Source organism: Pleurodeles waltl, chromosome 3_2 (assembly GCF_031143425.1).
Source record: "Pleurodeles waltl isolate 20211129_DDA chromosome 3_2, aPleWal1.hap1.20221129, whole genome shotgun sequence".
In the NCBI taxonomy this organism is placed as follows: Eukaryota; Metazoa; Chordata; class Amphibia; order Caudata; family Salamandridae; genus Pleurodeles; species Pleurodeles waltl.
In genome coordinates this window covers 17,143,954-17,158,919 of record NC_090441.1, presented here as the reverse complement: position 1 = coordinate 17,158,919, position 14,966 = coordinate 17,143,954, and the positions used below count along the sequence as shown (strand labels likewise).

At 41.9% G+C, this 14,966-nt stretch overlaps 1 protein-coding gene across 12 annotated transcripts in view; it reads right to left on the bottom strand.

Moving 5' to 3' along the window:
* Window positions 1-1,142: 1,142 nt before the first annotated feature.
* The window catches only part of VEZF1 (vascular endothelial zinc finger 1), a 167,747-nt gene continuing 153,923 nt past the window's right edge, over window positions 1,143-14,966 (bottom strand). For all 12 annotated transcript variants that reach the window (XM_069226598.1, XM_069226600.1, XM_069226603.1 and 9 more), the window contains one exon: window positions 1,143-3,674. In XM_069226598.1, coding sequence (XP_069082699.1) covers window positions 3,253-3,674 — 422 coding nt within the window. In that variant the 3' untranslated portion in view covers window positions 1,143-3,252. The remainder of the gene's footprint in view (window positions 3,675-14,966) is intronic.

The following is a 14,966-nucleotide window of genomic DNA, read 5'->3' as shown; positions in this document are numbered from 1 at the left end:
TCTCGGTCCAGAGGAGGCTGCGTGCCGGTGTCTCGACCGGAGTCGGACGATCTCGACACTGAATGGGCCTTTTTCGGTGCCGATTGTTGGTCACCGTGAATTTGGGTTGAGCCATGGCCGGTTGGCAGTGGCGTCCCCTGGGCCTTTTTGCCTTTTTTAAGTTCCGATCTCGACGTCTTACTCACAGTTTTTGTATTGTCGAGTTCGTCGGAGTCTGAATCCTGGATGGAAAAGGCTTCCTCCTGTTCCTCTTCTGTCTCGAACTGTCGATGCTCCTTTGGCGTGGACGCCATCTGCAGTCTTCTCGCTCGACGGTCGCGCAGAGTTTTTCGGGACCGGAACGCCCGACAGGCCTCACAGGATTCTTCGCTGTGCTCGGGTGACAGGCACAGGTTACAGACCGAGTGTTGGTCCGTATAAGGATATTTGTTGTGGCATTCAGGGCAGAATCGAAACGGGGTCCGTTTCATCGGCGTTGTTCTCCACGCGGTCGGGCCGACTAGGCCCCGAAGCGCTTCGATGTTCAATGCGTCGTCGTATGTGTTTATCTCGAACCGGATCGCAACGATACAGTCAAAAATCTTCCGTTTTCAGCTATCTTTCCGTTCCGAAACTCGGAGCGACAGGAACACGTCCGAACCCGATGGCGGAAAGAAAACAATCGAAGATGGAGTCGACGCCCATGCGCAATGAGCACAGAAGGAGGAGTCACTCGGTCCCGTGACTCGAAAACACTTCTTCGAAGAAAAACAACTTGTAACACTCCGACCCAACACCAGATGGCGAGCTAATGCAGAACATGTGTATCTACAGCGACAGATGCCATCGAACACTATGTTTTTGAATGTAGAACACAAGCTGAATCCATGACAACATTTGTAAGTGAAAACAGCCAATGACTAAATCTGGTCCTGGAACATCCCACAAATTAAAAATGAGACACAGGCGTACAAATATTTCCTAGGAACACAATATTGATACCGTCAGATTAACCTCTTTGCTAATGTTAGTGAAGCTATTATCATTTTATGCAAAGGGATGTGAAAACATTAAAAAGAAAACATAGTTAATATCAAATCTAAGCTACATGTACATAGAAAAACAAGGCAAGCAATATTTTGAAAAATAAATACTAACCAGTGTTCACTGTACTAATATTTTTTAATATAAGTCTATGCTGTACAATCAAGGCTTCCATTACAAAAACATTTACTTGCAAAGGATGAAGAATGATATCCCACCCCTACAAACAATACTTCTGGTTTTAGAACATCTTACCTAGCTTTTCCAGCAGTCAAGACATACTATGAAGTACTAGAAAAGATATATACACCAAATTACATACTGTTAATCAATAATCATAAATTAATTGCTACATGTTTCTCTACATTTTTGTTTATTGAGACAAACTAATTAAAAGGCACAAACATGGGGCATATGCTTACATGGACATTATAACAAACATATACATTAAAAGTGTAGGAATGTGTTGCTTTCTGCTACACAGAAAGTTCCTAAGCTTTTTATATATACAAAACTTGTACAGTTTAATGTCCTAGAGTACAAAAGGTCATTTATAAAATTATTTTTACACTTAATTCTATTACATAGTCCAAGCCCCTAGTACTGTTTGTATCTAATGATCTGCCTGTCCATCTTCTGCAATAGCAAAGATAGGCGCTTGTTGTTTATACTGACCCTCGGGGAAGGACCAAATACCGTTTTATTGGAATAGTCCCCTCCCCCAATTTTTAACCTTTCAGACGCATCTGCTTGCTTCTGCAGTTCAAGTTTTGTTATAATAAAAAATGTAATTTGTTTAAAAGTTTTTTCAAAATGTAGAGTCTTTGTTTAGATGTATTTAAACACAATGTTTAAAAAAAGTTAATGTCACATGATGGTCTAAAAGCAAATCTGTTGTCTACATTTTGGTTTCTTTTTTCTATCATACAAATAACATTCTGCTAGGATTACACAATAAAAAAAGAACATGGTTCCTGATGTCTACAAGTGTGATCCACCCCTCCCCCCCCCACGATCCCCGCGCGCAAGTGCCATCAGGGTACAATCCCGGGAGGCAGTTGTGTTTCCAACTGCCAGCTAAAATATTAATCCACAAAATTGGACAGAAATGTGTTAAAGAAACAAGTAAAAATGTGGAAGTTCATAAATATTTACAAAAATCAAAACCTTTCACAACACTTGATTTAGGGTTAGGGAAAAATAAAAACAAAGCAAAGACGCTTTTGACTTGTTCTGCAGGGTCACACAACCTAGTTAGTGGTTAGAATAAAAAAAAAAAAAAAAAAAAAACTGTATACAATTTAGTAGAAGACAAACTTTGTAATAAACAGCTAACACGTCACCCGTTGCAACATAAACGGGTTCGACAATGGGAGAGATTCAATCCTTCTTGTCCAAGAGCTTCTGCCCTTTTCTGAATTGACGGCAATGATTCCATGACAGTTCTGAAGCATTTGTTTTCACTATGCAACTTGTACTCCAAGGTGATCAGGAACCCATGAGCGTGCACACATTTCCATGACTCCTGTTTCAGCTTCTTTTACCTTGTTTTCTTTCCAAAACACAAACAGATTAAAACATATTGACTACAATGCTAATACTCCCTTAGGGTAATATGTTGAGCAATATATTTACAATTTCAAATATCAGGTCACAATCCCTATCATATGTAAATGAAGTACGGACGATAAATTATCATATGCTTTGCATATCAGAGCTGGTATTGCCTTTCCCATAGGGAATTCTGCCTGAACTTAACATATTCCCAAGGTAAAATACATATTCTCTGAAATGCATTTTAATATGTTTCAATATAATGCATTTCCTTAAAATAAAAAATAAAAATACACCAAACTGATGAGATATGACACTAGCTCTGAAATGTGGTATTCAGAAATGACATATCAAATAATCATCAATTGAAAAAGTGATTATGAAGGGACTGGCTAGTGTTTTTCTGCACATTATTTTGAGTTGATTTGCCAAGGTGAAATAGTAAGCAAATGCTTAGGAAGCTTTCTGGCATTAAACCATCTACTGCCCTTGTGAACATAGCTTGCATCTCCAGTTCTGAACAATAACCGACTTATTAGGAGAAAGCTGCTAATCTGTTTTATTAAACAGTAAAATTTTCCAGATGCCTGGTCATACATTTCTACTAACTGCTCTCTTTTTGTCAATTTGCTGGCAAAGTGTTGCTGATTAACGCTAATACTGCCTAAAGATTATTTACCAGGGAGGTGACGAGGGTAAAGCTTGGGAAAGGAAGGGCATGCTCTCGACCGGTCTCATTGCTATATTCAATGGGCCAGCCAATGACATTGGAGTTGGCAGGTTCATAGGAGAAGTTATTGTAACTGGGTGTCCTAAATTCATTGGAGATGTGACGGGGGTAGATAAATTCACTCCTGAAGCAAGAGATAAAGAAGAGGCCATGGATAACGGAGTTGTAATAGCAACAGGGTGCCCTAAATTCATCTGCGAGGCTAAATTGGACACATTTACTGGGCTCCTCATGCTCATAGCAGCTGCTACTGTGACTGGGTTCGTCATTGTGCCTGAAGCGGCAATTGAGGAGGTTATATTGAATGGAGAAGTAAGAGTCACTGGCGTTGTAACAGCAGTGGACGTTTGGCACATGTTACCAGTATCTAAGAGAGGAAAAAACAGAACAAAAGAAAGATGTTTTAATACACAAGTCAATGTCATTTGCATTACACAAAGAATTAAAGGTGTTAACTAGAATTTGTTTACATTTATGTATGTCAATAGCTACTAGGCACAAGTGCAAGTTTCCAAAAGGGACAGACAAAACAAGGAAATTGCAAATTTGCTCATGTGAATTAAGCTCTTTGTCAACTTGTCACATAATTAACAAAAGGATGTGAGAAACATGATAACCGTTTTGTGATTAATGCTTTTGCTCTAATGTTCCACAATGAAAACATATAAGCTGATTAATCTGTATTAAACTTTGGAAAGAAAGTAATATCACTGCTTCATGATGTGTCCATTTTCTTCACTTTTGAACACCTGCTCAAATGAATGTAGGCAGGTCATGTGAATTAGAAATCACGACGAACACTTTTTTTTTTTAAAGTTTGGCATAGATATTTATGGTAGGAACGTATAATGCATGAATGTGTCATTTGATGCAAAGTTTATTTTTTATTATTGTAACCTGAATCCCCATTATATCAAATAAAGCTAGCTGATAGATGTACGAGCTGTTGATTACCACCATTTTAAAAATTATTTGAGCCCTACACAAAAAGGGTTTATGCACTATTACACTGCTATCTACAATATAGGTTTAGGCAAAGAGCAGTGAAGGTTTATCTGCCTAGCAATATATATTGTCATTATGCATAGCATCTGGGTAGCAAGACAATATGCATCTCTGTCATAATAATGACCAAGGGAGCATCACTCTACTCTTTATATCCTAATGACCTACATGTTCAAATATAGATTTATACCCATGTTTGACAAAATTCATGTACATGCGGATGATACAAAACATGCAATTCCTAATAGACTCGAAAAATGTGAAGCCATTAAAGAAACAGTGTATTCAGGCAAAACTAAATCCATAAGGTTTGGTTAAAGAGGATGAACAAGATGCTATGGGGGAGGTGATGTTACAGTCGCTTCATTAATATACACAATTTGGGATGATTTTCAATCCGTCCAATTCAAATGAAATTCTACAATTACCTAGCCTGATCGACAGGTTATATGAATAGCATAATCCTCGTAAAACCAGCTTAAGACATTTCCATACAGATCGCCACCAGTTGCATTATTCCATTGTAGGAAGCTGGCCTGGTGTGTGGTGGGTACCTAAGGTACTTATACATTATTCCAGGTCCAGGTATCTCCTATTAGTGTAGTGTAGGCAGTGTCTAGAAATAGGGCTCTCTAGAGGTAGCTGTGGATGAGCAGGAGACATGCAAAGCTCATGCAATACCACTGTAGTCACGCAGCACTTGCACACACGAAAGAAAACACTGTTACAAAAATAAAGGTACTTTATTTTAGTAACACTTACCAAAAAATACTAGAGAGGCAACCCTCCAATAGGAGGTATGTAACACACTAGATATGTACACTACTAATCAGAAATAGGAATAGAAAGCAATAGAAAACAGTGCAAATGTAAACCGACAATAGTGACCCTAGGGGGAGCCCAAACCATATACTTAAAAAAATGGATTACGAATGCAGGACCCCTACCTAGGTAAGTGGAATGTGTAGAGGGGAGCAAGGAGAACTACGAAACCCCAAATACCACAGTGCCCCCTAGTGACCAGGAAGAAAGGAGGCAAGTAAGTTACTGAATTTTACCCAAACCACCCGAAAGGACGAAAAAGAAGAAAATGCAACACCCAGACAAGACTGCAAGAAACCAGCGGTGGATTCCGGAAGAAGTGGGCCAAGTCCAGAAGTCACAGAATAGTCTTGGGGGAGCAGGAGCTACTACCCACTCAGCTGTGGTTGTAGGAATTGGTCGACGGTAGGATGAAGACAGTCAGGAATGCAGCCCTGGAGCAGGTGAAGTGTTGCTGGAGGATGCAGTCGACGTCCCACGTCTGATGGATGATTACAGTTGGTCAGTGGCGTGAAAAAGCCACCAACAAGCCTTGGCACAGGCAGAAGTCGCAGTGAAGCAGAAGTGAGGCTGCCAGGGACCAGCAAGATCCAGGAGGGCTTAACCCACAGGGGGGGGGTCCTAAAGGGACACTCAGCAAGGCAAAGAGTCCAAGAAGAGGCAGCCCCCACAGGAGACTCATTGGACGAGGAACCAGGAGTTGCAGAGGAGCCAACGCAGCACAACTGGAGAGCTGGGGGATGGGGCTACACAGAGCTTGAAGAGCCCTTGGAGGAGATACAAACAAGCCTTGGTAGCCGCAAGAGATGCAGTGCACAGGGGTACTGTCCTGAGTGGGAAGGCAAGGACGTACCTCCACCAAAGTTTGACAGCTGGCAGAGAGGACCAAGAGGACTACTCGGACCATCACCCTTGATGAAGGATCCACTCAGCTCAATATGAGAGCAGATCCACACAGCTAGTCGTTGTTGCAGTTGGTGCCTGCGGATGCAGGGGAGTGACTCCTTCACTCCAAGGTAGATTCCTTCTTCCTTCTCATGCAGACTGAAGACTTGCTGCCCCCAGAGGATGCACAACCGATGAAATGTTGCAGAGGCTGGAAGGAGCCGTGGAAGCAATGTTGCAAGCAGAGTCTGGATCAGATTGTCAGTACTTGGAGGGTCCAGTCACAGTTCCAGTGGCTAGAAGTAGAGGTTGCAGAGGAGTCCTGCTGGAATCTTGCAAGCCAAATCTGAGGACGCACCCACGGGAGAGACCCTAAATAGCCCTGAAAGGGGGATTGGTCACCTAGCCAGGTGACCACCTATCAGGAGGGGGCTCTGATGCTCCCAGAGGTCCCTGCCAACCTTGAATTCAAGATGGCAGAACCCAGGGACCCTCTGGAGAAACTGCGGGCACCACCCCTGGGGTGGTGATGGACAGGGGAGTGGTCACTCCTCTTCCATTGTCCAGTTTCTCACCAGAGCAGGGCCTGGAGGTCCCTGAATCGGTGTAGACTGGTTTATGCATGGAGGGCACCACATGTGCCCTTCAAAGCATACCAGTGGCTTAGGGAGGCTACCCCTCGCAAGCCAGTCACACCTATTTCCAAAGGGAGAGGGGTGTTACCTCTCACTCCCAAAAGAAATCCTTTGTCCTGCCTTCCTGGGCTTGATCAAATCAAGCAGCAGGAGGGCAGAAACCTGTCTGAAGAGTGGCAGCAGCTGGGCTACCCGGAAAACCCTGTAAGACTGATTTTAACAATGCTGGGGGTCCTCTAAGGAGCCCACAGATTTTGAGACCAAACATGCCTAGGTTCGGGGGTTACCATTATGTAGCTTGTCCAGTACATGCATAAAATGGCGTCCCAGCGCTCACAAAGTCCAGAACATACAGAACTGGAGTTCGTGAAAGCACCTCTGCTAGTGCAGGTGTGCCCTTACACACAGGTACTTGCACCAGGCCCTCTGGGCTAGGATGGCTTGCCACAGGGTGACTTACAGTGAACTATAGTGAAATGGTTGCATGCACCCTTTCATGCAGGCTGCAATGGCAGGCCTGCAGAGGGCTCCCCATGCTGTAGCCAATGGGGATCCCCTGGTACCCTAATGCCCTGGGTACCATATACTAGGCACTTACATGGGGGCACCAGTGTGACAAATGTGGGGTGTAAGTAACCAAGTTTGAGGGAAAAAGCATAACCACTAGGATCCTGGTTAGCAGGATCCCAGTGAGCACAGCCAAACACACTGACAACAGGCAGAAAATGTGGGCAACCACGCCAAGAAAGACGGTACTTTCGTACATCCATTAAGTAATTAAGCAGAAAAAAAGTAATAGTTCATCTCAAGATTATATGGGTGAAAAACAAACATAGCCTCCTTTTTGAAGAAAAACTTCTCTTTCCATCTCAGGGAAGATGAGGCTCCCCAAGAAAGAAACAACCTAAGGGCATAAAAACGTATCTATAATTAGATTTTACCAGAGGGAGATATAACTACTGCCTTCAAGCACAGCACCATGGAGCACATACCATTTCCGCTCCCCACTGCAGAGTTTAAAAAAAAGAAATATATGAAACGAGAGGTGACAAATGTCAGGCAACCAGATTTTTGGGTTTAACTTTTGTGAGCCAAAAAGATGGGATGCCTGTTGAAGTGTGGAGAACTTTGGGGGGGTGGGGGAAATAGATTACATGTAGCCTGTAGGAAAGACAAGTTGAGCAAAGTATGCATGAAACATGTGTAGAATACCTCAAGCAAATGAGTATTTGTGAGGCATCTTTTTTGGGGACCTAAAACAATAAGTGGTTAATAGCCAATATCCACAGGGGGGATTGTTATTTACCACTTATGTCCCAAGGTCACAAAAACGTCCTCTAGGCATTTGACTCTGGAGGGAATAACGGTGAGCAGTCAAAGCTTACTTCCGGGAGGCGCAGGCGGTTTGAAACTCACATGCATTGTGACAAGAGTAAAGTGATAAACAAAATGTCCAAACAGAGCAATCACTTCTATATTCACAGGTGTGGGTAAAGTAAGGCGCTTAGAATGATATACACACATACTGAAGGCACTTGCACCTTCAAGATTTAAGATACTTCAACAAGCAGGTTTACATGCTTGCTTTAAATGACACGAGTCCTCATTGGCAAGTTATTTAATGAGTGTACTGGTGTAGGTTCATGGGACAGAGATGCCATGAAGAGAAAGAGAAAGAAATCTGTAACATTTCAGGGTGTACTTGGTGTTTTTTTAAAGTGCAAAAACCTCAACTTGGTGTCCTGTCATCCGCCACTGGATCTTGTAATTAAAAAAAAAAAAAAAAAAAAAGGGGGGCGGGGGGTTGAGAGAATTCCAGTGCACTTTGAAAATTCAAAGAGGATGGAGAACCAGTTATTGATCCACAGGGAAGGAGTGAACACACAATGGCGTCCCCTGCGCTTGCAACCGACAGATCTTGAAAGGGGAAGGTTGCAGTCAACATTTTCATTTGTAAGAAACACGAATGGGACTGGAAGCAAACATGGGTCGCAAAGCGGCTGGAACTAAGAAGGAAAAATTAGTTCATAAAAATCTTCACTGACATCTGCATATATTGTTCAGCATTCCAAAACAATATATGAATGCATGCAGATGAGCAGAGTGTATTCTACTATTCATAGCCATTGGCGAGCGAGACAAGGGGCCTTAACTCACAAGAGGTGAAGCATCAAAAGTGTCATGATGCCCATTGCCCTCCCCTCAAAAATGGTGATAGATTATACTCTGCATATATGGTTAGTCCCTTGACATTTTTTTCCTGCATGGTTGTTTTAACAACATGTATGTAACCAAAACCAGGATTCTTCAGTTTGAAGTGGCCTACTGTCTATCAGTAGATTCCTTTCCAGGGGCAAAGTAACTGTTGCATGTAATTTGTAAGGCAATTAATAGTATGTTTACAATACCGTAATAATACACTTTGATCTTTACACTATAGTAATAAATGTATGTCTATTATTACAGTTGCTCTAAATAAAGTTATTGAAACACTTTTCAATACCATGGCATATATAAAAATGTTATATTATATTATGTTTAATATATGTGCACACAGACACACGTATGTATGTACACATACACCCCTAAAGATCACTCAATTTGTGATCCCTGAGCTCCAGGGAGCTGAATCGGTTGGCTTTTGCCTTTTTCCCGTAGCAAATAAGTTGGTAGCCGATGTGTTAATCTATTGTCCACCTGGTCCGGCTACTGTATTTTTGTCCACACGGATGAATGTTTGTCCAATTACCTTTCAAAATATTCCAACTTTTCTGTGTTAGGCTACCTCAATATTCATCTCGACACTCCCGAGGGCAATCAGGCCAGCCTTCTTTTAGTCATTATGTCAGTCTGGAATCTAAAACAATTTGCGGAAAAGCCCACTCGTTATGCATGTCATCTACTAAAACCAGTTTTTTCAAACGGTTGCAGAGGTCCTATGCAACATCTGGTTGGATCATTCAACTGTTCATTTTCATTGATCTCTGAAGTATGGCCCCAGTGGCAGAGGGCTAAGCCCTTCTTTGCCTTATCGCAAGTGAGACAAAGCTGGGGGGAGGGGGGGGGGGGGGGGGGTTTCAGGTGTATCCCATTAAGTATGGGGATTTGAGATGTCCCTCAGCCCCTTGATTAAATGAGGAGCTTAGGTTAAATCAGCAACATTGCAGAAAACTTGAAAGAGCATAGCGTAAGCGTGATCTGCCTGCAGACAAAGCAGTATACAATTGAGCTGGGCTCTTACCATCAAGAAATAAAAAGGCTCAAGCAAACAACGTAGCTGATGAAATTGTTGTAATTTTTTATTTCTTATTGGAACTAGCAAAGTTTGTAAGTCCTTCAGCCCTTTTTCAATCTGTGACAGCCTCCCTGAAACTTCGCTCTCTGACTTCTTTGAGCATAAGATTCTAAGCATTGTTGAAACCTTAAAGGATGCAGGAACAACTGATTGCACGGATGCTGCTGGGTCAGCAGATCTCCAGGTGTTTGCAGCTATTAACAGTAATGAGGACATAGGGATGGAGGTCCAGCCTTTAATTGCTCCTATTGCTCATCCCTGCTCCTTGACAGAGTTTATCTGCATCTCTTTCGAAGATTCTATGAAAGCCCTTAAAGCTTGCAAGTCTGGTCCTCTGTTGAATAGCTCACTCCGCCAAGCCACTGTCCCCAGGTGGTGGAAGAATGCGAAATTAATTCCACTAAAAATATAATAAAACCTTGGTGGACAAAGCTCTCATGGCAAGTTCGAGGTCTATTCCTCTCCTGCCTGCCTTTTCTAAGATCCTTGAAAAACTGGTCAATGCCCAACTCTCCAGTTATCTTGAGACCTACAGGCTGTTACATCCAAGTGAATCAGGATTCTGCCCAGGCTACAGTACTGAATCCAAGTTGGTGGAAGTTTCCGACACCATTAAACTGGCTCTAGACAATGGTACAAATGTTATTCCTCAGTTATTGGACCTCTCTGCAGCATTCAATACGGTTTCACACCTGATTCTGATGCATTGCCTGCAGGATATAGGGGTAGGTGGAACCGGTTTGGCCTTGTTGGGTTTTTATCTATCAAACAGATGCCAATCTAGGTGGATGCCACCTTATGCATCGGACTCCAAAACTCTTAGGTTTGGAGTTCCTCAGGGTTCTGCCTCGAGTCCAACACTATTTAATGTCTTTATGTCCCCTTTTGCCACCCTGATGGAACCCTTTGGGGTGCAGGTCATCTCCTACAATGACACACAGATCCTTTTAACGTGGGATTGTAATGTCTCTATTACCCATTATAAATCTGAAGTGTGTCCGTCAGCTGTGGATGCTTTTAGGTAATCTCCAGTGTAACACGAGTAATACAGAAGTTCTGGTCTTTGTGAACCCCCTTTCTCCTCACACCCCCATTGTAGGGCTGTGAAGTTTGGTCTAGCTCTGCACCTTCTCCTCCTACTCCGGCCAAAGTTGTCCGGCATCTGGAGTGAATTTTGATAATAATCTGTCCTTTAAACCTCGGGTAGAAAGCGTGGTTGCATTATGTTTGTCTTTTCCGGTTTCTCAGGTATTTCTTTTTCCTGACTTCTTGTCAGAAGACGGTGGTCCATGCACTCATTACCTCATGTACGGACTATGCTAATGCACTATACTGGGGTCTTTCTATGTACCAACGTAAGAGGCACCAACTGGTGCAGAACGCTGCAGCACAGCTCTTGTGTAACACTGAGGTACAGCTCTGTTAGGCCCACTTCAAGGAGCTGCATTGGCTGCCTATTCGGGAAAGAGTGAGGTTCAAGGGGCTGGTGTTCTCATATAGAGCTTTCTATGGCCTTGGACCCACTTATCTAATCAAGAAACTCTCCCATTATCAGCCATCTAGAGTTTTACGCTCAACCAGTGGATTGCTGGTGACAGTGCGTAAAACAAAGAGGAGACTTCTTTCTCTGCCCTGGCTGTGGCTGGGTGGAATGCTCTTACGTTACATCTTTGTGCCATTAAGGAGGTTGATTCCTTTAAACGTCATTTAAAAACCCAGCTATTTAACGTTGCTTTTTGAGTTACTCCTACTGCAGGACTTTTGGCCAATTAACCTTGAGTGCCGGGGCACTCAGATGAGTAGCTACACGCTTCAAGTGCCTTAAACTTAAGCCTATAGAACACAAAACAAATACTACAAATCAACAGACTACTCGGAAAAATATTGTTCCAACTTGTATTTACTGAATTTTCATGAGGACAAACTTAAATGTTTTTTTAGTGTATCAGACGATTATTCCTGGGTTCTGATAGTACTTTTGTGCAGGTGCAACAGATGAACCAAAGGCAATCACTTTTAAAGATATGTAAGATGGCTGCCTGTACTTCCACCAGGGAGACTGTTGAAACAACTCAGGCATCTATGTATCACACAAATGTTTGAGGATGATTGCTAAATCTTACAAATGTAATCTAAATAAAGCAATTTTGATAGCTGATGGACCCTAATGTTCTTTCTTTCCTGTGGTGCTCCTGGTTTTCACCAGATCATTGGGACTCTGGTCTGTCCTCTATGCTTTTGAGCCTTTCCAAATGTAAATATTCATAAACAGAATTTCTTCTCACAAATATACACATGCCTATCTTTCTTCTTTTCTTAAAGAAAGCTGAACAGCTTTCTGACAAAATTGGTGTTAGAAATTTCGTCTGCAGGGCTTTTTTTTTTTTGTTGCATAAAATAATGAGCAGATGGGCGTCATGCTCCATGACCAGGAAAAAATACTGCCTTTAAGTCTTCAGGCTATCCCTAAGGAGACTGCTCTTATACCTCTGAGGGGTAGTTCACTTAGGAGTTATTGTTTACATTTTGATTTACCATTTTCTAATCAACGCTTTTTTCCATTATGTGTTTTAAAAAAAACCAAAAGTGTGATATTCAAGAAGTCAGTGAAGATCGCCACGGTGCTGAACTAGGATTACAAGAAAATGTATGTATATATTTTTTTTTTATAAAAGCTCTTGGTTCCCCCAACTATGGAAAAGGAAGAAAACCCATGGATGGGAGTCAGACAGTGGTCTGCCTCAGTGTATGAGAAACAGATAGCTACATGCTTACACTTTGGTGGATGGCAGGTACAGGCAGCACGTTTGAGCCACAAGGCAGCATTCAAGCCACACTAGGTGGATAGGAGAAACTTAAGTACCAATCTCTGGAGATTTAAAAGCTTGAGAAAGTATGGGGAAAGTTGAAAAATGTGTCTTGTGATGAACAAATTACTTACCGTCGGTAACACATCTGATAGAGACATATTCCAGTTGCAGATTCCACTACTTAGAATTTTCCCCAGGTGTCAGTCTGGATCCGGAAATGTTTCTCTAGCAGCACCTCTGTGAAACGTTAGGCTGCATCAGTCAGCTGCGTGTCTGTCGTCGGCATCGTGCTGACCTGAATGAGATTGCAGGACCTAAATATGTTCCACCCCGGCATGCTGACATCAGTTTCTTTTCATGACTTTCGACACCAGTAGCGTGGCGCCATGAAGAACACTGACCACTAGTGCGCCAGAACTAGAACCCTGAAAAGGAAGTCCCTGTCCCTAGAAATCAGTTCGCAGAGCTGGGAGGATGGGTGGGTCAGCTAAGAATCCGCAACTAGAATGTGTCTCTACCAGATAATGCTTTACCGAAAATAAGTATATTGTTCATCGGATAGAGACTTCTAGTTGCAGATTCCTTACCCGAGAATAGATAATCAAGCTATACCATCCCAAAAGGTGGGTCTGCAAACCAGGCTCATACTAGGAGGTCCTGCAGGACCAAACTGGCAAAATACCCAACCCTTCGGACCAGACTCTGTAGGTAGTAAGTAGTGTTTGGTGAACGTGTGCAATGATACCCACGTTGCTGCCTCACAGACGTCAGGACTGGAACTCCGCGTGGTAGGATATATGGAGTAATGACTGGAGGTGATTTTTTTTAGTCTTGCGCCTGAATGACATCTTTTGACAAGTTTTCCACAACTTAGTAGCGCAAAACCCATGTCAGCAGACAAAACAGTCTGTGTTTTTTTTTTAACATTTACTAGCAACAGAAAGGGATGATGTTATGAAAGAATGAATGCGAATGGAAACGCGTAAAGAAAAGGTACACCGGTCAGAAAATTTTGGATAAGCTAAAATACCTACACAAGAAGTGAGTTTAAAGGAAATTGGACTAATTAGCTTTCAGTCTGCATAGACCGCACTACAGGCAAAAAACAAAAGCATTTAAGTCATGAACATAAGAAGAGTCTTACTTTTATGCAGAATCCCAGAACACTTGTTTTACCATATATAAAAACCACAGTAAATGGTAAAAACGCATTGTATCTCTATATGCATAGCAATCCACTGTAGTCTTTCTAAGGCCAGATTTATTGAGTTGTGGATGTTTGGTCATTATTTTTTTTATATATAAAAAAAGAGAAACTGTTGGGTCAAGCTACTCGGAAAAAACTATTCAAATAGGTCACACACTAGCTTTACTATACGGTCTACCATCATGCACAGAATTCTGGTATTTTCAAAATGAATACTGGGATGAGCTTGCAATTCTTGTTAAATGTCCAGGACTTAAAATGAGTAACCTACAATACAGAAGGTAGAGTTACTTGTTATTCAAGTTCTGCATTTTTGGAATCTTAACTGACCTCATATATAACCATCCCTCCTCCCCAGTTTGCATCACCCAGAAAGGAAATCCTGGCTTTTAAGAACATTGTCTTAAAAATTCTCAGTTGAGAAGCCGACAAAATAAATATTGCCCTAGATCAACTGCCTATTCAAGGCACGATACGAGTGTGAAACTGCTGGTCCATCCTCAAAAGGACAGCATCTTATTTTCAACTTTACATGGCTCTACTTTTTCTATGTGCCTCTCTGGTTTTCTTTTACTTCATTTCTAAAAGCTTTAAAGAACATTGGAGCAAGTGGTTTATAATTATGCTGAAAGGTTGGTTTTATGTACTAGTTTCCCAAATTTGGCCATTTAAAAAGAAAAAATCAATACAGCTCTGAATCAGCTACAACATATGGATATACTCTATATGAGGGTGCTTTTTTTGCTTTGCTCGGAGATCCCACACACGTCCTCTAATGTTTAGGACAAACAATTATAATTCTACTTTGCAGGAAAAATCTCTTGCAGTAAAGTGCACTGGTGGGCAGAGGCTTTGGAACAATGTATATGCAGATGGTCATGTCCAGGACAAAGGCAAGCTTTTGGGGATGAGAGGTGAAAAAATAAATAAATAAATACATTAAAAAAAAAAAGAAATCAATCTCAATCTCTCTCAGTAGGACACACAATTTAGTCCATTT